Source organism: Onychostruthus taczanowskii, unplaced genomic scaffold (assembly GCF_017590055.1).
Source record: "Onychostruthus taczanowskii isolate IOZ18803 unplaced genomic scaffold, ASM1759005v1 scaffold13, whole genome shotgun sequence".
NCBI classification, from domain to species: Eukaryota; Metazoa; Chordata; class Aves; order Passeriformes; family Passeridae; genus Onychostruthus; species Onychostruthus taczanowskii.
In genome coordinates, this window is record NW_024498462.1 from 478,666 (window position 1) to 501,688 (window position 23,023).

The window sequence follows — 23,023 nt, forward strand, 5'->3', positions numbered from 1 at the left end:
TGTGCGACCCTCGCCCCTTATGGGGGATCTGGGCTGTGGGCTCCCTCGGGATGGATGGGGAGCTCCAGCTTGACCCCCACCCCTTGCAGCTCCAGTCCAATGGAGATTCCAATGCGACTTGCTCTGCAGTGCGGGGGAGGCGGTGGTCTCTGCACCCCTCCCGGGGTGGCTGGGGAACGAACTTGCCTAGCCCCCATCCCCGCCTCGGTTCCATGGAGACCCCCGTGGGCCCTCGGTCTGGATGGGGGTGGTCTCTGGAGTCACCCGGAATGGACGGGGAGCGCCCATGTGACCCCCATCCCCGACTTGGTGCAGAGCTTGCCCCCTGCAGTGGGGGGGGATCCTGCGACCCTTAATCCTTTTGGGGAGGGGTCTGGGCTGTGGGTCCCCCCACTGTGGCTGGGGAACCCACCAGCCTGACCCTCATTCCCACCCTGCTTCCATGGAGACCCCAGTGAGATCCTTGCCCTGTTGTGGGAGGTGGTCTCTGGCTCCCCTGCGATGGATGGGGAGCCCCAGCCTGGCGCCCGTCCCTGGTGTGGGCTGGCACAGGGGGGCGCGGGGGGCAGCTCTGGTGGGGGGCTGGGGCTGGCTGTGCCCCCCAGCCACGTCAGTGCCCGCGCACAGGCTGGGCCCGGGGTCCATGGCTCCTGGGAGGCCCTGAAGCGCTCAGCCCAGCGGGGCCTGTCCTTGCTGAGGGGCTGTGCTGGGCAGTGACAGCAAACAGCCCTGGCAGCCTCTGCCCCAAGCTGGGCCCTGGCACCCGCCCGGGCTCGGCTCTCCCGGTGTCCCCAGGGGCTCAGCCTTTATGGTGTTGTCACCACACGCAGGAGCAAAGTCTGTGGGGCTCAGCAGCTGCTGCTCTGTGAACTGGATAACCTTTCTGACAGCCTTCCCCTGTGTGGCGGAGTCTGGAGCCTCCTCAAGGCCTGGTAGGGGTGTGTGTCCCTGGGCAGCATGTGCTGCTCTCGAGGATCTGGCCCCGTGAGGGGAAGGTGCAGCCCCGCGGGGCTGGAGCTGCCTTGGGCTGCTGTGGGAAGCTCCAGTGTGCTGAAGCCTCCCCGTGTGGGCAGTGCAGCTGTGGCCAACAAGGTGCCCTGGGGAGCATCAAGTAGCTCCTGAGTGGTTCCTAGAGGTGGAGGCAGGCCTGGCGAGGCAGGGAGCTGGCTGTGCTGTGTGCCCAGCATGGGAAAAGGCCCTGGCATCAGATATGCTTGTGTGGGCAGAGACAGCGCTGGACGTGTCTGGTGATGGTGGGGGGTAGGATTTTCAACTGAGTGCTGAGGGATAGTTCCTGGAGCCTCTTTTGATGAGGATGAGAGCTGCTTCATTTGTGCTCTCCTCTGCTCCTGCTGTGCTTCCAGGTATGGCTTTTGTTCTAGGCTGTAACTTCTTTCCTTTTCATTGCAGCTGCAATCCCCAAGAAAACTTTTAATCTGCATTTTCTCACCTAACCCTGCCTAGCCTGGGATCAAAGCTGGTGATAAGAGCGTAGCCCTGTTGTTATTGTGAGCTCAACCTTATGAAAGGAATATCCACAGCCTACAGAGCTGTAATGACTAACCTGAGCCTCACAGCTCCATAGTGCATATTTGCACAACCTCTTTTTCTCTCTGCACCTGCTCACATCCCTCTCCCTGTGAGTGCCCTTGCTTTGGAGGATGACAGTGAGTGACAACAGATTCTTCCACATCTCTGGCAGCCGGAGCAAGGGCCCAGGCTGAGCCTATGGCCTCACTTTGGGGGCAAAGCCTCTTGTATGATAACTTTGTGGATGTCTTGTGGTCAGTGATGCTGGGATGCACAACTCTGATGGACACAGACGTGCTGGCAGAAGCCTTGCTGCAGAAGGGTTGTGGTCAAAGCCATCCAGTGGAAGTATGGAATAGGTTACAGATGTGACAGTGCATTCATTAGTTTAGCAAAGGCAGTGCTAAGGATTTGACTGGATTTGTGTTTTAGTCTCAGTAGTGTTTTATTAACTTCCTCCTCTGCTGATGGTACACGTCAGGAAATGGCAGCATTTGGGACCATCCTCACCAGTCCTGCTGGCCATGGGCTCTGCTGTCTCCTTGTCTCCACTTGCTGTGAGCCTGCTCTGCTGGCCCAGCCCAAGGGGCGAGGAGTTGGTCTCTAGGTGAGGTGAGACATTGCTCTGCTCAACGCAGCCTTACCCAGGGCCAGTCTGAAGAGCTGCATGTGAGGTGAGAGGTCTGGGAATGTCAGGGAGGCAGAGGAGACAGCTCACACTGTTTTTCCAGTATTTTGGCTCTGCAGGGCCTCTTTAGGAAAATTGCATGTTTTGCCTTCAAAGATAGATCCTCTTAAGAGACTCTGCCCTTTTGTTTTCTCTGTCTTCCCTGTGCAGTAAGGTTTATTCACAAAACCACTGATGGATTTGGATTGTAAGGGACCTCTAGAAGTGTCTGGTCCAACTGATCTGCTCACAGCAAAGCTGACTCGAGTCCTGGTTGTTCAGGGCTTTGTCCAGTTGGGTTTTGAGGACCTCCAGGCAGTCTGTGGCCTGTTCCCAGGCTGCAGCACTCCTCTGGAGAGTAACCTGCTGTCCATGCAGCTGTCCTCTCCAGCTGCTTGTGGGATGTGCCAGAACACTTTGTCAGGTATTCTGATGCCTTCCTGCAGCATTTGGGCAACAGGTAGACAGACCTGATGACCATCTGTTTTTTACCACTTCCAGGTCTTCTATATTTTTTAATCATTGCCTTGATATCATTAAGGCAGTTTGGACACACACTGCTCAAGCATGCTGTACCTCCAAGCCTTTTTTGTTGTGCTTCTGATAGTACTTCCAAAGCATTTTTACCCACTCACCCATTTCCCCAGCATTTAACACTATTTTGGCTGTACAAACACCAGGAGAATTTTCTCTTGGGCTGGATGGCTGAGTGGAGTTGGTTCTTGAAGCTGAATTGCTCTCCAGACAGCATTGCTCTAAGGATGTACTTAGACTTGTTACTCTTTTCTCTGTTGCAAAGCCTTGACACTTAGTGCTTTGGTAGATCCTGGTCTTACAGGATGTGAGGGGATCCAAGCCATATCAAGCTGCTTCCAGGATGGCATTCTGGATTGATGAGGATGCTCCTGTTGCCTGTCTTAGCATTTACTGCTATGGTTAGCAGCAGATAATGCTGAGATTGAGGAATATTGTCAGTTTTATTTGAAGTGTTGCAGGGATTCTCCTGGTAAACCTAATTCCAGGCAATTCTGTGAGATTTCTGAAATTTGTCCTTCTTGTACTTTCTTGAAACTGAGGTGAAGTTTCTGGAATGCGAGCTCAAAATCCAGTTTGGTCGTTCCTGCCTTTGAGGAATTTACAGGAGACTCATGGCTGTGTGTTGCAGCACCAGCTGCTCAGTGCTGGAGGATTTAGGCTTTCTGGGTTCAGGGTGGCTGTCATACTACATTTGAAGCCTGCAGCCCTGAGCTGGGGCTCCTGCTGTAGGAAAATCTAGTGATGATCTCCTTTCCTGGCTTTGGGACTATCAAAAAACAATTGCTGGAGTCTCGATGCTGCTGGTGAAATTCTGGAAATTCCCTTTTTTCCCCTGCGTACCAGTTACAGTTGTGCAGACAGTCCCAGTGACACGTGAAGACTGGCCTGAAGGGGATGTGGTGAAAGCCTCTGCAGTTTGCACTGATTGAGAACCAATCATGCATTGGAGGTGGGACAGTGTTCACCAAACCCTGCCTGCAAAGCACGGGGGCTTGACCAGTGGCATCTGCAGGAGCTGTGGCTGACTTGGAGTGAGTCACTGCATGTAAAACCTCCAAGTCACAGAGGGTTTACAGATCTCATGGTCAGTTGTTTAATCATGTGTTTATGAGCTTGTCCAGCTTTGATTTCCAGCTTTTTGTGTCCTTGTGTGTACCTGTCTGTATCTCTAAGGAGTTGTCTGCTGTAGATCTTATTTTGTGATTTTTTGAGATGGGTCCTGTCTCTGTTTCTTTTTCAGGGAACAAAATAGGTTTAGCACTGGAGGGTGTTTTCTAAACCATGGCTGATTCATAAAGCACTGGGATTCTTGTGTTACTGTGTCAGATTTTTTTTTTTATTTGAAACATCTCAATTCTTCCGATAACTGTTATCAATTGTAGACAGTAGCCAAGAATGAGACAGTGATGGTCTAACATGGCACTGTGTGCAAGTAGCACTGTACTGAATGTCACCAAGTGGGCTTTGTGCTCTTTGACTTTGCAGCTCAGAGAGCTGCCTCTCCAAAAACACTAGTAAATAACAAAATCCATTCTGCTCTTTCTGGAGAATTTTGACTGGACTGAAACATGGTCCACAGTAGTGTGCTTAGTTTACTGGTGATTCTTTGTAAATTCATTTGTGTTGAAGGGAGTTAGCCAGTATGTAGTAAAGGTTTGCAGTGCTTGAATTTAGAATGCTATCAGCTGTCCAGATAAACTCAGATAAGTCACAGCAGAGAAGTTGGCTTCTGCTGTGCTCACCACTCAAAGTATAATATTGTTGATGAAGATATGTTTACTGAAACCATGCTGGTAGGACATGATATTACTTTCTTAATGTTTTATTGATTGAACTGTGTATTGACAGTATTTTTGTTGAGAAATACTAGTGTTGCTGTTTGTTCAAAAATTTGGCACAAAAAATAGAAACTTCTTGCAGAGCTCTGCTTAAGTCTTACAGACCTTGTAGATGGGAGGTGGCTGAAGTGTTGATTTAAGTGTCTTTTATAGTTACTAGTTAATTATTTTCATATTTCAAATTATCTCTGATAGTGAAAAAGATTCCTTCAGCCTTCAAAAGTATTGAAAATGTGAATACATGTCCATGAACAGAAGTCCAGGACAGATACCCAAGCAGTTCCTGTTCCTTTGCTAGAGGAGAGCAGTAACTGCATGTGGGATTTTTTTTTTTCCTGTGGGCTGTAAAGACTTCTGAGATGTTCTCTTCATCAGGAGGGAGTAACAACAGATTTTTTTTTTTTTCCTCTCTGTTTTTAATTAAATGTTTGATGGTAGAGCCTCATTTCTGTAGGTAGGCCACATATTCCCCTGCTAATGGTTACCTGAGTTACAGCACCACTGATGTCTTTAATAAGCTGGATAAAGTCCCAGGTAGGCTGGGACACTTAAGCACTTGGATGTGCTTAAGTGTCCTAGCAGAGATGTTGCACTTCGAGCTTCCAGATCTGAGAGAAGATCCCATATGTCCCTCTTTGGCAGAAAGAGCTGGGCAGGTCTGGCAGTCACAGGTACTGGGTTTGGCCATCAGTGTCATGTTCTGTGCCACTCCTGCACACTTGGGGAGGACCCCCAGCTGTCCCATCACTTCTTTGGGAATGCTTACTTGCTATCTGAGAAGTGTTCTGCTGCAGGCTGTTGTGCAAGAGACTTTGCTCCTTCAGCTTGTTCTTCCCAAGAATATATCTCTTACAGAATACTCCAGGGAGTACTTACTCCTCAGTGAGGAGTTCCCAAATGGAGCAGTTATATATGCTGCTAAGTGCAGGATTTCAGCACACTGCCTCCTCTTGGTTTGGCCAAGCCACGTTGCACTGTACTCTCCTTGCTGCCAGTTACATGGCTGGAAAAGAGGAAGATTTTGAGCAGACCAGTGACCAAACCCCAGTGACTGAGCTGTGCATCAGCTGGTCCTGGAATAAGAGAGGTGATGACTTGTGGTGGATCATTTCAGCACCTGCCAGAAACAATAAGCTATTCTGTTTCTGTTGTGGAAGGTGAGAAAAGACTTTACCAGAGATAAAGTGCATGCTCTGTTTGCAGCTTAACTCACTGTGAAGCTCAACAGAAGGCCCAGACAAATCTGACTGCCTGGGGCAGAGAGAAGTAGAGCTTCTTACCTTGCTGCAGCAGAGCAGCTCTAATTTCTTCAGGTTGAGTTTGATTTCAGAGCAACCCACAGAACTGGAAAATACCGTTCTTTCCTATTTTGAGAGCCTCCTTCCTCATTCTTATCAGCTGGTAGTTGAAAGTCACTATAAAGAATTCATTGTCAGGGACAGTCTGTGCTTTCCCACTCACACTGTTTGTCAGCATCACCTTGGGCCCAGCCTCATCTCTTAACTCCACAGCTTTTCCAAATTCTTTTAAATATATCAAGAGTTGGCATTCACCTGCCCTGTATCACCTTGGAGCTCTGCTGCAGCAGGTTGAAAATAAACAAAAGGAAAATACTTCTAAAAATTGAATGTTAAACTGCAGGACTTAAAACCACTGGAATTTTAGGAGGTCCAAAGTATAAATTGGTTCAAAGTGGGATTAGGCAGAGGATTTGCCCAGTACAGACTCTTAACAGGGACATTGTCAGTGCAGCTCAAGCCAAGTTGTTCTTTCACAGCTGATTCCTTGACTGGGGGATGTGCTGAAGAGGAACATCCTGTTGGTTGTGTTTCTTATACTCTCTCCCCAGGTATCCGTTCTTGGTGTGAATAGGAACAGGATATTTGAGTACGTGCTCCTTTCACTGGACTGACTGCAGCAGTCCTTAGCTTTGCACAGCCTAAGAAGAAGCTTTGGTTCCTTCTCCAGAAGTGTGAGCTGTTCTGCTGGGAGGATTCAGACAGAGCAGATGAGAGGGGACAGGGCCTCGAGCACAGGGGCTGTGCTTCCAAACAGAGCGTGTGAGTGAGTGCTCTTACTACAGCCTTGCCTCTGCAGAGGGGTCTGTTCCAGCCACATCCTGGTAGTTTGGAGTTGCCTTAGTCTGCAGAATACTTCTTCTCTTTCAGACTTTCCTGTTGGTCAAGGACATTGCCATTAAGTCAGAGTTTTGTCTTGCATTCTATCACCCAAAGTTTGAAAGCAGTGTTAAGGCACTGTTAAAGCACTGTTACACCAGGTGCCTTTGGTCCATAAGTTACAGGACAAGTTTGTAGACTGTGGCTTGCATTATGCTCTGGGAGGGAATGCCCAAATGGATTTCTTATGCTCCAGATGTTTGCAGGGTCTATTTCTATCGAGCAAAGACTAGGCCAGCTGAAAGTGGGAATTACTTTAGGAGTGACCTTAGTGGTTCATGGCAAACTTGTGCAAAGTGTCTGAGGTCATTTTGAGGGGTATGTTAGCTCTGTTAAGTATACCTATAAATAAATTTTCCTTCCTCATCTGGATGCCTTGAGGGTTTTTGGCTTATTATTGTAGGGTCTGCTGTCTGTGAAACTGGGTGGGGGATATCTTTGAGCAGGAGACATTGCTCATATTCTGAAAAGCAGGAAAAAAACCCTTGTTTATCATCTTGGAAGGGTTCTCATCTGCTTCAGATCCTTAGGACCTTTCTTTCAGATGTCTGTTTCTATTGCACTTTGTTCTTATTTCTGTCATCTAACCTAAAACATGTATTAGATCCTGCATTGCTCTGGAATTGGCTTATTCTAAAAGTTTTGTCTTATCTTCTAACTAAAAGTGAACAGAAACACCAAAGTCTTTGGGGATGAATCTTGCTGAGCATTTCTAAAGATTACATTTGCTTTAGTTTCTGATTGGGTTTGTGGGAACAGTGCTTTATCTGCCACCAGGAAACAGAAAACATTATTGTGTATTTAGATAAAATAAGGAGGTGGTGGCTTTGAAATCCAGTTGTTGGATATGATTTAATTAAATTCCTGCTTGTCTTAAGTTTCAGAAGCTGGCTACCTTCTCTGTCCAAGTATGTTCTGTTTAGTTCTGAGCAAATAATTTGTGAGTGAAAATTTGCTTGTCCTTTCAGAGGGAAGGGTATGAAAAAAGAGTTAAGTGAATAAGTGAATCATCATCAGTGAAATTGTATCAAGCTTCCTCCTCCATTGATATAGATGAGTTATGCCCACTGTAAGCCCAAATAAACAAAAGTACCGTGTCTTCTCATTCAGGGCTTAAAACAGTGCTAAATTTAGAATTGGAATTACTCTGATTGGAAGGGCTAGGTTGTTGCCATATAATTTGATTGTAGTGCCTTTTTTGTACTGTCTCCTTAGAGCCTGTTCAGGGACACAATGTTACTTCAAGTCTTACACTGCCTTCCCACTTGCAGACTCCAGCTCCTTCTCCCTTTCCCTCTTGGGGTTTGTCAACCATTATCTCCTTGTGGGGGTATAATTCAGTTTTAGGCCATATTACTTGCCTCATCTCGAAGTCTTGAGCTTTCTGTCTTATGATGATGTCAACCATGAGGAGCTGGGCTGTAACTTTCCCCCTGAGGTTGTCAGTCTGCATCACACCTTCCTGTTCAAGTCACTGTTTGTGCCCTGCAAAGTCACACTGGTCTTTTTTCCTGACTCTGCATTGCTTGCTTCTGTCTATCTTGCTACTTGTTCTTCTTATGACTGCTTTTAACATCAGAGCTTTACCACCTTTCTTCTTGCCACTCTCCAGAACTCCTCCTAGTTCTAACTTAAGCTTTTCCAATTGTTCCATGTCTGAATACTAGCCAAGGTATTTTTGGGGTTATGCAGTAGCTGTAGTTATACTGTAACATTGTTTACATCTGTCCTCTGACAAGATTAATGCATGTTGTCATCCTGTATCTTGTTAAGACTCACAATTCAGGGCTTGAAGGGAGTTATTTCTACCTCTATGTTTAAGAGAAAAAAGATATTTTAAAAAATTAAAAATGTGCTAGCTCCATAAGAACAGATCAGGAGAAGGGACAGACCAGATTGTTTGGATAGAGAAGAAGACAGGGCTGGTGATATTACCACAGAACATTGGTGTGGAGCCTCCTGAATTGGTGCTCGAGCTATTTCTGATGCCCCAGTGTGTCATTTAGCATAAGCAAGTTTCTTTGCTGTGCTATGGTGAGGTGTGTGAGGGCTGTAGAGTTCACAAAGGTCTGTAATACCAAACTACTGCATCCTGCTGCTGACTCTTGTACCCTCACAAGTAGAGGTGATTCACCTGCTGGTGTCTGGTGTCCTCGTTATGGTCTGGCAGCATTCCTGGGCCTTGTTTTACTGCAGCAGTGTTCAGAAGAGTGGACAGTTCATGTTCTGTGTTAGACTGCTTTTCATTAACTTGCAAGTCTCTCTCTCATTTCCAGTTGCCATCTTCTAAATGGATTCCAGTGAATTTTCAGGATCTTTGGACCCCCTGTCCTTGCCTGACAAACCGCTCATTGGTGATCTCCCTGCTGACATGGAGTTTGGTGAAGATCTCCCGGGCTCCCAAACAGCTTCTACCCAGGAAGTTTCAGTTGTTCAGCCCCCTGGCTGGGACCAATCCAAGCAGATGACTGCAGATGAGGACTTGGACCTTGTAGTGAAAGCAGACAGTGTGTCTGAACTAAATAAATCAAATGACTGTGCTCTAGATAAACCTGATGTCTTGGAGATGCTGGAGAAACCTGGTGTCTTAGATGATTTGGGTAAAACCTCTGACTTGGTGGATAAACCAGAGGGTCTGGATGGGCTGCGTAAGGCACAACCTTCCCAGGACGTGGAGGGTGGACCAGCAGACTCCTCTGCCCTGTCTAGGGAAGCCATTGGTCCAGAAGCAGGGAAAGAAGGGGAGGATGCACCAAAAAATTGTTCTGGGAATGTAAAGGAAGATGGTGCTGCTGCTATTCCTGCACTGTCTGGTGACAATGCCCCTGGATCACCCCAACAACCTGTCCCTGACTCCAGGGACCTCAGCAGTGCCCCAGCCATGGAAGAAACCACAGCACAGTCCTCAAATCCCACAGTGCCCCCACCCCAAATCAGTCTTAAACAAACAAAGAAGATGAAGTTGAAGGCACCAAGGAAAAGCTCACCTGTGCAGAGGGAAGGGCTGGCAGGGGAGGCAGAGGTACAACTGAGCCCAGACAACAGAACTGCAGCTTTGCCCCCTGAGCCTGTGGAGAAAAACCGGGCAGAGGAAGGGGATGATAATGGGAAGAACTCACTTAAAGAAAACAGTGTACTCAAAGCACAGGAAGCCTTACCACCAGCAGGTAAGTTGTTGGCTCAGCAGAACCTGGCTTCCTTTTGCTCAGGAGGTCATCCAGCTACACACTGCTGAAGCTGGAGTCTGCTCTGCATTGCAGCTCGTCCCCTGCTATGGAAATAGCCAACCTTCTGGTGGTCTAGATTTGGTCAAAGCCTCTTGTGTAAAGGGAATAATGTTCTGGTGTGCACAAGCTCTTGCTCTGGCTTTTGTGGCTTTAACTGATTTTTGGTGCTTTTGGAAGCAAGGAGCTTCCCCCGTAAAGCTGTGGCTGCACATCAGCTTAGCGCACTCTCTTCATGGCTGGAGTCTTTGCTGGAACTGAGGGTCACCAGCAGGTGTTTCCAATAGGCAAAGTTCCTCTGCCCAGGCTGGCCATCCCCAGGAGATGCTCGGTCTTGGTCAGAAGCAGTTGGAGGTAACTGCCCACCCAGCCTGCTCCCCCATGCAGGGAGGTTTCCCCCTTACAGGGCTCCTCCCAGTCTGTGTGTTTGGTCTGCAGCTTAGGAACCTTCCACCACCAGAACTGTACTTGGTAGCCAGGACAGGCTGAGGCTTCATGTGCTGACTGACCCAAAGGGTGGCTGCATTTGGAGAACACCTGTGCTCTTCTGTTGGGGAAAAGCAAGATGCTAGATGCAAGCTTCTTCTGTGCTTCTGTTCCAGGAGAAAGCCTGTCTGGGAAGGGAAGCGAGCCGCCGGCTGAGAAGGTGAGGAAAATGCAGTCAAGTATGTATGGTACAGGAGCATAGAGCATGGCTGGCTCTTGTCAGACTCTGTGAGGGACACTGGCTGTCTTGTCAGCCATCTGGAAAGGAGTTTGCATGACTCCTGTGACAGAATGATCCCTGTGCAATGCCACTATGCTGTAATGTGGCTTCAGTGTGTCCCTGCTACCCTCAGCTGAAATGTCATTCTTATAAGCCTACTCCCCTCTCTCTGTCTTGCCAGCTCTAATCAGGTGTCCGTGGAGTTTTATCCATTTTCAGTCTAGGTACTGGGAAACCAAATCCCAGAAGCTGGAACTTCACCATAATCTGGGTCCATGGTTGTCCTAGCTGCTAGTTAGCCTAACTATTTTCTGAATGTCTTCTAGGAGCAGAAAAGAAGCGAACGACCCAGAAGATCAGAAACTGTCAGGCCTGAGACTGTGAACTCCTCAGAGAGCAGTAAGTAACTGGGGCTGGCCAGTCCCTGTTTTCAGCCAGAGAGAATGGCCCAGATCCATTCTGGGCAGGTAGTTCATGGTGTGAGTACAGTGGGAACTCTGGAACTTCCGTGCAGACTTCCCTTCTACATAGGACAGGTCCACAACTCTTCATCCTGGGATATTTGTCTTGCTTTCTCAGGGCACTTAGGTCAAAACAGGGAGCGTTGTAGTATTTTTACAGTGGTGTGTGGGCACCAAGCACTAAGTAACAGGATGAGATTGGGGGTTGTTCCCAGGAAATCCATCTTCCATCTCCTCACACAGGAACTTTCTTCCTTTCTCTCTATGAGAGCAGGCTGTCTGAATGCAGGTGGCATTTTGGAGATTTTCCTGGAGAAGTATGTGAAGTGTCTGTTCTTTGAGATATTTAATGTCACCCTGCCATTCCCTAGTATTTGAGTGTTGCTCCTTTATTGCCTGCCTGTGCTAGAATCTGGTGATCAGCATATTCCCTTTCCAGTCTTAACAGTTCTTACAGGGTAGATGTTCACTCTTTGGGCTTCTGCTCAACCTTGGCATATCATGACTTCCTAGACAGGAATTGTATTTAAGCCTGGTTTGTTTAAACACCTCTTGATTCATCTCCAGTTACAACAGAATTTCTTTTAAGGATCCCTTTATCATTCCAACCAGACAGGAACAAAGTATGTAGAGAAACTCTAGAAAGGTGACTCAGAAAATCCCAGCATGTGTCTCGCGGCAGAATTTCTCACTTCCTAATGAGGGGTTTCTGATCTTGCTCTGCTGCTCTGCAGTTCCAGTCTCTGATGAAGACTCTGATGCGATGGTGGATGATCCCAACGACGAGGATTTTGTCCCTTTCCGTACGCGGCGCTCCACTCGGATGTCGCTGCGCGCTCAGATGGCGCAGCGAGCCGCCCGCTCCACCTTCACCAAGATGACGTGTGCCAACTGCAGGACCCCCCTGCAGAAGGGCCAGACTGCCTACCAGCGAAAAGGGCTTCCTCAGCTCTTCTGCTCCAGCTCCTGTCTCACCACCTTCTCAAAAAAACCGCCTGGCAAGAAGATATGCACCTTCTGCAAAAAGTGTGTGTTCATTCCCCTTTGCTCAGCGCTCCCGTGCTTGTGAACCCCACTCACCTGCTCCACAGCTCTCCTGCCAGTCCCCTTCCTATGGCCCTCGTTCAGCCACATCACTCCTGCCCACTGCCAGCTGCTGCCCCATGTCTTCTTTCACACACTCCCTATCCCATGCTCCTTACACTCCCTTCACACTCTTGCTTTCCCTCCCTGTCCCCAGACTTAGTGCCCCATATTCCAGCTTCCCCTCAAAACAACCTCCTGCATGCTCTGTCTTCAGACATATCTCCCCTGGGCCAGGAGAGAAGCTGCTGTGAGACAGTTCTTGCCAACTTTTTGGGACACCAGAAAGTCCTGTGCATTGCAGTGAGCCGTCCTATCCTTTTGTGGCAGGACACACATGTCCCTGCACTAACCCATCCCCTCCTGATCCCCAGGGAGATCTGGAACACCAAGGACTCTGTGGTTGCCCAGATTGGTTCAGGTGGCTCTTTCCATGAGTTCTGCACCTCTGTCTGCCTTTCCCTCTACGAGGCCCAGCAGCACAGACCAGCACCTCAGTCTGCAGATGCCTCGGACACCAGCCGCTGCAGTGTTTGCCACAAACCTGGCGAGGTAAACAAATCCCTTGTCCTTCCCATATCCTGGAGGAAGTGCTTAGGATTTGCAGCACTTAGTCTTGGCCAAGACCAGGGCATTTGCCAGGTTTTCCTGTGGTGTGAGGCCTCAGCCCCTGAGCTGGCTTAGGCTCACTCTCAAGCTTTTCCTTGCCCTGAGGCTCACTGCTTCCTGCCACTCTGCTCTCCCAGTTGCTCCTTTGACTTTTGGCAAGGGAGTCCACCATGAGTCCACACCAGCTTCCAGTATGGCACTTCCCAGAGTTTTAGTGCTTGTTATCCCAAGGGCTGTGCTTGCATTGGTACAGCTGCATTGGAAGGAGGCCCGTGGTGGTTTGGGGAGTGACAGCAGTGATGTCTCTGCAGATCCAGCACGAGGTCAGCAATGGGAACGTGGTTCACCGCATCTGCAGTGACGCCTGCTTCACCAAGTTCCGGGCCACCAAGGGGCTGAAAACGAACTGCTGTGACAACTGTGGACTTTATATCTACAACAAGGGCTTGCCCCTGGAGTACCTCTTCCATGAAGGCCAGCAAAAACGCTTTTGCAACTCTGCGTGTCTCAACAGTTACAAGAAGGTGAGTGGGGGCAGCTGCCTGGGTGGGGGGTTCTCTGTGGGCACACAGCAACTTTGCTTGGTGTGGCACAGGGCATTTTATTAAAGAGTGGGTGACTTGGTCTTTGATTGCTGACAAAGCAGTTACAAGATTGCTGTGGGGAAACTCTGAAGCAGGCAAACAGAATTGATTTTATCTGCATGGGGTCTACCATGGACCCAAGCGTGGGTCAGAAAGTCCATGAACTAGTGGTAGAGTGACAGTGGTATATGCAGTTAGCATGGACTGGCTTCTGGATGTCTCTCTAAAGCTGGGCTGGGTATGTTCCTCTGTCACCTGAGCAGTCTTCACTTAACTGTATTGGAAGGGGTTGCCAAACACTGTATTCCTGCCAGGCCACCCTTGAAATGAGGAGTTGAAGTGCCAAAGGCAGCTTTTTTGCTACCACCATCTGAATCACACTGTGAGCCTGTCCCTGGCACCAGGTGGTCACTGTAGGAGAGCAGTCCTGTAATGAGTACAGCAGTGGGGTGGGATGTGGTAGCTGGACCTTGCCAGCTGTGATGGTCTCCTGGAAGCTCTGTTCTGCTCTGTGTTTGCAGAAGAACACTCGGGTCTACCCCTGCATGTGGTGCAAGACACTGTGCAAGAACTTTGACATGCTGCCCAACGTGGATCGCAGTGGCAAGATGGGCCTGTTCTGCTCCATCTGCTGCACTACCTCCCACAAAGTGAAGCAGTCAGGCTTAGTTGGTAAGAGCACCTGTGTAAAGGAAATCATCACCTCTCCACTTAATTCCTTCCTTGGTATTGTTTATTGCTTGTGGATGGGACTGAAAAGAAGGTAAAAGCCTGGGGGAAGAGTCCAGTGAGACAAGTGGAAGTGCAGAGGGAGCAACCCTTGCAGCATGTAGACATCTTATTTGAGGGTAGTGTACATTGCTGTTCTTGAGAATGAATGCAGGGAGCAGTTGTGCTGGATTGTGCTGGCATTGCCCTTCCCATTACATGGTGTACTGGGGTGTCCAGGAGTGGGACAAGTATTGCAGCCTGTTTTGTCCAAATTCCTATAGAGCCAGGGTCACTTCTGTGAATCACTCTGCTCTCCATCTGTTTAACATTTCTGTCCTAGCAGAATCTGGTGCTCTTAGTTTCCTTCTGTTCTTGTCCCTTGCTTTTTGGTAATAGCTTGTCAGACTGAGGATGAGTGAGTAGCTTGCATGCCATCCTCAGAATCCATTCCCACATCCTGTGCTGCTGCCCTCACCAACTCCTATCTCTTTCATCAGGTCCCCCTAGACCCTGCAGCTTCTGCAGAAAGAGTTTATCTGAACCCTGCTATTACAACAAGACAGACCGGGTTGTCTACCAGTTCTGCAGCCCCAGCTGCTGGACCAAATTCCAGGTACTGAAATATCCTTCATGCTGGGCTGGGCCACGGAGCTCATGCCTCCTTTCACACAAAGCAGAGGCACCACCTTCCCTGAGCTCCTCAGGGAGGGCTCCTAAGAAAGTCTCTTCTGGAGCACAGGAGTTGCAGTGATGGTGATTGCTCAAATCCCAGTGTTGGCCCTATGTCCCCATCCTGCATTGGGATAAGGTGGGCTGCAATTCACTCTGTCTATCAGGTTCTGCCCAGCAGGAGGGCAGTGCAGAGCTGTGCTGCCTGAGTGGTTTGAGATGGAGTGACCTTATGAGAGCACAAGCAAGTGCACAAGTAAGCCAGCAAAGCACAAGTGCACACCTGAGAGCTGGGTGGAAAGGGGCAGAGCTGCCCTCTCACCAGGTGTCACTGAGAAGCATAAGTCTTCCAGGACATGTTGTCTAAGAATTTACAACTAGCAGGCCTGGATACCTCTTGTTTAATAATCCTCAAAGGCTTGACTGGTGATTTTTAATCTTCTGATGTTAAGTTTCAGTGTGTGTGAGATGTCTGTGGTATTCATAGGCAATTTCAAGAATATTAGTTTTGTACAGTTGTAAAGAACAAGGTAACAGCCAGGAAGACCTGAGAAACTCAGGCCAGGACATGTCTTGGGCAACTGAGAAAACATAGAGAATCTAGAGGTAAGAGTTAGTTACCAGCAGGTGCAACATTTCATTTTGAGATTTGGTTTGTTTGGGGCTTTTTATTTGGCAGGATGGGAGGCATTTGGTTGGTTGGGGGTTTTTGGTGGGTTTCTTTTTGTTTGTTTGGGGTTTTTTATGAATCCTTGATGTAGTCCTTCACTGAGTAGTGTAGCTATAGAGCTTTTAGCATTGTAAGACTAGAATGGATTTCATAAGACTAGAATCATAGAACAGTTTGAGTTGAAAGGGACCTTTAAATGTCATCTGGGCCAGCCTCCCCTGCAGTGAGCAGGGACATCTTCAATTAGATCAGGTTGCAGAGCCCTGTCTAATCTGATCTTGAATATTTCCAGGGTTAGGGCACCTACCTGTGCCAGTGTTTCACCACCCACATTGTAAACAAAATTAGCTCATCTCAATATGCTCTCTTTTAGGTTGAAACTATTACCCCTTGTCCTATTGCAACAGAATCTACTAAAATATGTGTTCCTATCTTACTTACAAGCCCCCTTTTAAGTATAGAAAGGCCACAAGAAGGTCTCCCCAGAGCCATCTCCAAACTGGATAATTCCAACTCTCAGCCTTTCTTGACAGGAGAACTGTTCCAACCCTCTGGTCATTTTTATGGCCCTCCTCTGGACTCACTCCAGCAGCTCCATGTCCTTCCTGTGCTGGGGACCCCAGGGCTCCAGGCAGCACTGCAGGGGGGGTCTGACCAGAGTGGAGCAGAGGGGCAGAATCCTCTCCCTTGACCTGCTGGTGATGCTGCTTTTTGGGCAGCCCAGGACACACTTGGCTTTCTGGGCTGTGAGCTCATGTTGCCAGCTCATATCCAGCCTCTCATCCACCAGCACCTCCAAGCCCTCTGCAGGGCTGCTCTCCATCTGTTCATCCCCATCCTGGGTCTGTACTGGGGTTGCCCTGCCCCAGGTGAAGCACTTTGTACTTGGCCTTGTTGAACCTCATGGGATTCCCACGGGCCACTGCTGGAGCTTGTCCAGGTCCCTGTGGCTGTCCCTGTGTCCCTCAGGCATTTCAATGAAAGACTCAGCTTGGTGTCATCTGCAAACCTGTTGAGGGTGCTCTCAATCCACTGTGTCCTTGATGAGGACATGAAACAGTCCTGGTCCCAGGACAGGTCCTTGAGGGTCACCACTTGTCACTGATGTCCATCTGGACATTGAACTTTTGGCCACTACCTTCTGGATGCAACCACCCAACCAAATTCCTCGTCCACCAAACAGTCCAGCCATCAAATAATCTTTCTCCAGTTTAGAGAGAAGGATGTTGTGGGGAACTGTGCCAAAGGCTTTACAGAAGTCCAGAGAGATGACACCCATAGCTCTTTGCTTCTCCACTGATGGAGTCACTCCATTGAGGAGACAACTATGTTGATCAGGCAGGATTTGCCCTTGGTGGCCGTGTTGGCACCTCCTGTGCTCCACGTGCCTCAGCACAGCTTCTAGAAGGATCTGTTCCATGATCTTCACAGGCACTGCACAGTTCAGTTGTTTCCAGGGTCCTCCTTTCTACCCATTTTAGAAATGGTTGCAACTTTTCCCCTTTCCCCAACTGGGACTTCATTAATTCATCTAACTCGAATTATTACCATATAAAATCAGCATTGTAAACATATGAGTAAACCCATGCCTCACCTGGGTTAGGAACTGTCTTGCTGAGGGATCTCCAAAGACACTTGTCAAAGAAAAAACACTGAAGAGAATGTTTCAAAATGGCTTCTTCAGAATCAGTGTTAAGCCCGGGGACTTCAACATCTTAATTGATCATTTGGAAATAAAGTCAAAGTAAGCATGATGCAATTTAGCAGCTGAAACAAAAACTGGTGAAGTGTTAGTCCATGCTGCATTCAGGGTAGTCACAGAAAGCAAAGCAATTGGATTGATTGACAAGGCTGGTTCCTCCTTTTAAGTGTGCTTAAATGCAGTTTCAGTGCAGATCTTCTGTCAGCCTTACTCAGGTAGTGTGGAGATGCAAATCCTGGAAAGTAAGGATTTTAAAAAGGCCATAGAATTACAGCAGATGAACTATTCAGTATGAGCATCTCAGTTTACAGCCACACAGGGAAGGATTAATTTATTGGAAGTACAAGCAGGCAAACAGAGTTAATGTTTGAGGACCAGGGAGCAAAAGACCTGCCTAGAATGATGCACACCTAGGAAGGATGTTCTCCAATGTCCACTTCATTTTCAATGCTTAAGAAAAATTGGAAGTATTCTGAAGAAAAACCCAAAAATGAAATTTGGGCTTGAAAAACGCTTGTACTGAGGCACTTGCAGAATGTCGTATTTGAAGTTATCAGAAAGAAAACCAGGAATGACTTTATTAATAAATATATCCTTGTGGATAAGACACCGAATGCTAAATGTATTGTGGACAGGACACCAATTGCTGTTTAATCTAGCAGATTAATCTAGCAGAAAATGGGATGAGAGGCTGCTTGAATTCTTAAGTTGCATTTTCTTGAAAATAGAAATCAGGCACCTGTGCTTCAAGAACTTTTAGAGAAATCCTCAGAAGAGGTAACAGAGCCCTCATAATTTAAGTTTTCAAATCCAGTGGCATGACAGCTTTAAAGCTTGCCTTCCTGAGAAGAGCTGGACCCAGCAAAGTGGAAGTAAAGTGAAATTGCTCTCAAGAATCATCTCTCCAGGAGCCTGAGACAAGATGTGATGGACTGACCGAGTCCCCACAGTGGCAGCAGGTCTGAGGGGCCAGGCAGGCTGCAGGCCATGAAGGAGGTGGCAGTGTGAGGCAGGTGCCTGCTGGCCCCCAGCTGCTCTCCCCCCATGAGCTGTCTCTGTCTCCTGCAGCGCACCAGCCCGGAAGGTGGGATCCACCTCAACTGCCATTACTGTCACAATCTGTTCAGCGGGAAGCCGGAGATCCTAGACTGGCAGGTGAGGACTTCCCCCGGGGGCACATTGAGGTGGAGGCCAACACTGCTGAGAACCTCTGGGGTACTTCCTCTCCCTGCTCTAAGCAGAGCTCTTCCTCTGGCAGTCCTCTGAATGCCTTAGCTGCAGAGATGTGCCTGGAGACTGTGTGAGGGCTGCACTCCTGATGTTCAGCAGGATGGCAGGAGGGAGGAGACCGCTCCTGCCAAATGCTGTGCCAGGAGAGCTGGGGACTTAACTCAGCCCTGTAGTCTTTCTCTTGCTTCCTTAAGAAGTGTGGGAACCTCCTGCCAGCCTGGCTGACCTGGCTTTGGTTGGTCTCTTTGTCAGGACAAGGTGTATCAGTTCTGCTGCAAGGACTGCTGCGAGGACTTCAAGCGGCTGCGTGGGGTGGTGTCTCAGTGTGAACACTGCAAGCAGGAGAAGCTGCTGCATGAGAAGATCCGTTTCTCTGGAGTGGAGAAGAACTTCTGCAGCGAAGGTACTTGGGGAAGGCGTGGGAGAGGCAGAGCCCCCATGCCAGCCCATGCTGGGGGAGGAGAAGAGAGCATGGAGAGGAACAGAGGGGAGATTGTCTTAGCCAGGCCCTGGGGCAAGAGCCTTGCCATGCAGTGAAGGGAGGACTGTTGTGGGGATGGCTTGCTGTCCAGCCAGGCCCTAGGGCAAGATCTTTACCGTTCATTGTGTCCTTGGGGAGGGCCTTCTCACAGCTTTTCTCTCTCTGGGGGCTGGGGAGACAGCAGGTGGCAGCTCCGCTCCTCCTGTCATCATGCACTTCTACGCTCTTGCGTCTGGGCTGGCCTGACCTGGCCTTGCCCTGCCTGCTGGGTTCCTGCACACAGGAGGTTGGAGTCAGACTCTTCCTAGAAGCATGGAGGTGAGAGATGGCAAGTCCCCATGAGGTCCCATCTTATCCCAGCCCTAGGGGCCAGTGCTGGATTGTTCCCTACAGTGTGTTGCGTGTGCTCTGTTGTCTCCGCAGACCTGGATTCTGGTCATGTTTGGGTCAGGGAGGCCCCCAGTTCATCCTGGGAAGGTTTCACTCCTATTGTTTCTCCGCAGGGTGTGTGCTTCTTTACAAACAGGATTTCACCAAGAACCTGGGCCTGTGCTGCATCACCTGCACCTACTGTTCTCAGACCTGCCAGCGGGCGGTCACCGAGCAGCTGGAGGGCAGCACCTGGGACTTCTGTAGTGAAGACTGCAAAAGCAAATACTTGCTCTGGTACTTCAAGGTCAGTATTGGCACTGGCAGCTTGTGCTAAGTGCTGTGGTGGGCACGGCACCCAGATAAGTGGGCATTGCACTGAGGAAGTTCGCACTGCTGGAGTCTGGCTGGCACTGCTGCGGAGAACCTGGCACTGCTGGAGTCCTGCCTGGCAATGACGGGACACTGCTACGGGGAAGCTCACGTAGCTGGAGTCCCCAGCTGATCCTGCCAGACAGAGCACTGCGCTGAGGAAGCTCGCAGTGCTGGATCCGCGGCCAGTGCTGCTGGGAGAAGTTCGCACCGCTGGAGTCCCTGGCTGGCACTGGCAGGGCACTGCTGCGGGGAAGCTCACTGCACCTTGCGATGTGCACCTTTCACTGGAGAGTTGTGTTGCACTCGGAGGGGGTGTGGTTAGTTACTCGTTGTTTCTCTCCTGCTGATGCGGGCTTTAGGCAGCTCGGTGCCATGCCTGCAAGCGTCAGGGGAAGCTGCTGGAAACCATCCACTGGCGGGGGCAAATCAAACACTTCTGCAACCAGCAGTGTCTGCTGCGATTTTACAATCAACAGAACCAGCCCAACCTGGACACGCAGAAGGGGCCCGAGAGCCTGCTGAACAGTGAGTAGGAGGGAGGGAGGGAACCTGCATAGCTCAGTCTGAGAGACACAGGGAAGACTCAACAGCAGGGGGTGGAAGCTGCCTGCCTGGGACTGGAGGAGACGCTAGGGAACAATCCTGCACTGGCCCCTGGGGGGGAAAGGACGGAGTGGGACCTAATGGGCTTCTCCATCTCTAACATCTATGGTTCTATGACACACAGGGCCCAGACGGGAGGAGCCGGTGCCAGCGTGCTGCCTGTAGCTCACACTCTTAGCGAGGATACTCAGGGATTTAACATCCTCAAGTTGCCAGCGGAGAGCTCGATTTACAGGGTTAGGGGACAGCGTGGTTTGGCATGACAATCCACCTGCAGCCTCACACCACCTCCGAGCTGTGACCTTCTCAGATCTCATAAACTAATCTGGATTGGGCCAGGTCAGTGCTTGGATGGGAAACATTCAAGGACAAAGAAGGGTGCTGCAGGAAGTGGTGCTGGTGATGCTGTAGGTGGGCTCTCCTTCAGCCAGAGCTGAACCTAGAACGGTCTTGAGGGAGCACTGAGCTGCTGGAGGCACTGTGTCTTGCAATGTTAGGTTGGAGTCCTACCACTTACCCAAAGTTCACTGCAGCTTTGGGGAGTTGCCAACCCTGTGTCCCAGATAACCCCATTCTGCATCCATGGAGTGCCAGCTGGAGAGGAGATTTTCACTGCCTGTTGCCCCATTTCCTATCATTAACTCAAGCCAGTTCCTTATGGAAGATTGCAAAGTGCTTTGGGATCCCTCAGGATGGAAGGTGCTCCTAGTGACAGTGACAAGACACCACCTGGCCCTCGGACACCTGCAGTCTCATTCTGCTTGGTCTTTGTAGGCCGTGATCTCCTGGGTGACCTGGGGGATATAGTTAAAGTGCTTGCAGCTTACAGTGGGACTTGCTTCAGTGCATCAAGTTTCAACACATACCTGCATCACAGGTTCAGGCTTTGCTGGCCTCTCTGGGATTTCATCACTTTTAAAACCCTGGCTAGGGTGTGCCAAGGAGGGGAAACCAAGACGAGGACCTTCGCATGGGAGACCTCATCCTCCATCTCCAGACTCTTGAGGTTCCTCCCCTGACTGTAGTGCACCGTTCATAGGACAGGGGAAGCTCCAGATGTTGTTGCTGCTCAGGCAGCAAAGCAGAGCTGCTCTGCCAGAAGCAGCAGGTTCCCCCAGCTAGGGGAAGCCCAACCTGCCTTCCAAGAGCCACTCTCCATAACAGGCTGTGTGAGGTGACAGCTCAAGTGGCAGCACACTGGAATGACCTGGAAAAAGAACTGTTGGTTTCTACTGGCACAAGGGTGCCCATGGGAATTCTGTTTGATTTATTGTGCTCTGCTGCCCAAGGGAGAAAGAGGTGTGCGACATGCTGGTTCCTGTAGCTCACCAAATGATTCCACAGCCCTAGCCATGCTGTTCTGTTTGTCCTCTGCTGTCAAAGCATGTTGCTTTTGAGAGATCTGTAACACAGCTTTTGGGACAGGCACAGTGGGCAGGCTCTGCCTGCAGAGGGAAGCACGTTTCACACTGTTCAGCCATTGTCTCCTTGGAGCCATGGATCACAAGACTGAGAAGTACCTTCAGCACCACCAACAACCATGAGAGTCTCAGACCTCCACCACATCTCTGGAGGCCCCCCAGAACTCTGCTGCTTGGTATGTGGGGCATCACTTTTCACTGTGCCACAGCTGCATCTCCATGCAACCTGTAAGGACTAAAGGGAGCCAAGGAAAAGCTTGTCATCAGTTGTCAGTGCTCAGCTGAGCACGAGTTCCAGGCTGCCCCAGCAGCTCCTGTGCTTAGTGGATACTGCTGGTGGCACTGAGTCCTCTGTATGCTCTGCCACACCAGTCCCCTGCCAGATGTGGGACAGCTGTGGACATCCTTGCCCCAGGACTGTAGCATACTGCTGAGTTTGCAAAGGAAGGATGCTGAAGCCAGGAGCCGCTTACACAAGGAGCTTTCCAGCTGTGCTGTGCTGTGCAGGGGATTTTGGGAGGACCAGCTTCTGCATGGTCTCCTGTGGACCTGACAGTTGTGTTGCCTGCTTGCAAGGGACGACCTGGATTTCAGGCTCATCTTAGACAGAGCTTTTATTCTTCCTTATTCTCTCTTGCAGCCAGTGATTGCCTAAAACCATTAATTCCTGTGATCCAGTGGCTGCTACCAATCTGGTGATCCTTGAGAGTTCTTGTAGCTGATCATACAAGCAGATGTTCCCTTGCTGGGAACAGTTCATGTAGTGTGGGATTGAGGAGCATTGCTTCAAAACTGTGCCCAAAGACTTCCAAAAGGAGCTGGCTCTGCACTGGGCTGTCCAGCTGGAGAGGGTAGAAGTCACAGTTGTTACAGGCAGTGCCTTGACAGCTCCTTGTTGGTTTTGGGATGAGAATAAAGAACAAGCTGCAGCTTTCCTGGAAGCCTGGACACGTAGCACATGGCAGAAGAATCTTGTTTTCTTTAGTCCTAAATCATTGACCAGTGGGGCAATCCTGTTTGCTTTAGATTCTGCTGCAGCAGAAATTCTGCTCATAAGTCATAGCTTGTCTTTTCTCATTCAGGCCATTGGTGTTTCCTACCTGGACCTGCTGCCCATCTACTTTGGGTTGTCAGGGTGAGTTCTTGGCCCCTGAGACTGCTGCAGATCCTATGGCTGAATGCTTAGCTGCCGACTAGGGAGCTTCCTCCAGCTGGGATTTATCTGTTGCCCCCTGTGGTGGTCAGCAAGTGGAGGCTGATGGGCCTCAAATTGTACAAGGATTATCCTGCATTTCCTCAGGTCGGAGGAAGTCTTCATAGTGTGAATGTTCCTGTGTTGGACTTTGAGGAATCTGGGTCTTTTCTGAAGGACCTGT

General features: G+C 49.6%; 2 protein-coding genes across 4 annotated transcripts in view; one reads left to right on the forward strand and one right to left on the reverse strand.

The window, feature by feature from the left end:
• The window catches only part of LOC121331900 (translation initiation factor IF-2-like), a 2,144-nt gene extending 1,947 nt beyond the window's left edge, over positions 1-197 (reverse strand). Inside the window, exon 1 of the mRNA XM_041396732.1 lies at positions 81-197. Within this exon, the coding sequence (XP_041252666.1) occupies positions 81-197 (117 nt within the window). The remainder of the gene's footprint in view (positions 1-80) is intronic.
• ZMYM3 (zinc finger MYM-type containing 3) overlaps positions 1-23,023 on the forward strand; it is a 31,561-nt gene that overhangs the window by 845 nt on the left and 7,693 nt on the right. For 2 of the 3 annotated variants that reach the window (XM_041396333.1, XM_041396332.1), the window contains exons 2-13: positions 9,026-9,916; positions 10,576-10,619; positions 11,006-11,078; positions 11,875-12,166; positions 12,598-12,775; positions 13,144-13,356; positions 13,938-14,088; positions 14,625-14,740; positions 18,237-18,323; positions 18,651-18,801; positions 19,383-19,555; positions 19,983-20,148. In XM_041396333.1, coding sequence (XP_041252267.1) covers positions 9,040-9,916; positions 10,576-10,619; positions 11,006-11,078; positions 11,875-12,166; positions 12,598-12,775; positions 13,144-13,356; positions 13,938-14,088; positions 14,625-14,740; positions 18,237-18,323; positions 18,651-18,801; positions 19,383-19,555; positions 19,983-20,148 — 2,521 coding nt within the window. In that variant the 5' untranslated portion in view covers positions 9,026-9,039. The remainder of the gene's footprint in view (positions 1-9,025; positions 9,917-10,575; positions 10,620-11,005; positions 11,079-11,874; positions 12,167-12,597; positions 12,776-13,143; positions 13,357-13,937; positions 14,089-14,624; positions 14,741-18,236; positions 18,324-18,650; positions 18,802-19,382; positions 19,556-19,982; positions 20,149-23,023) is intronic. The other variant, XM_041396334.1, reaches the window with a different exon arrangement.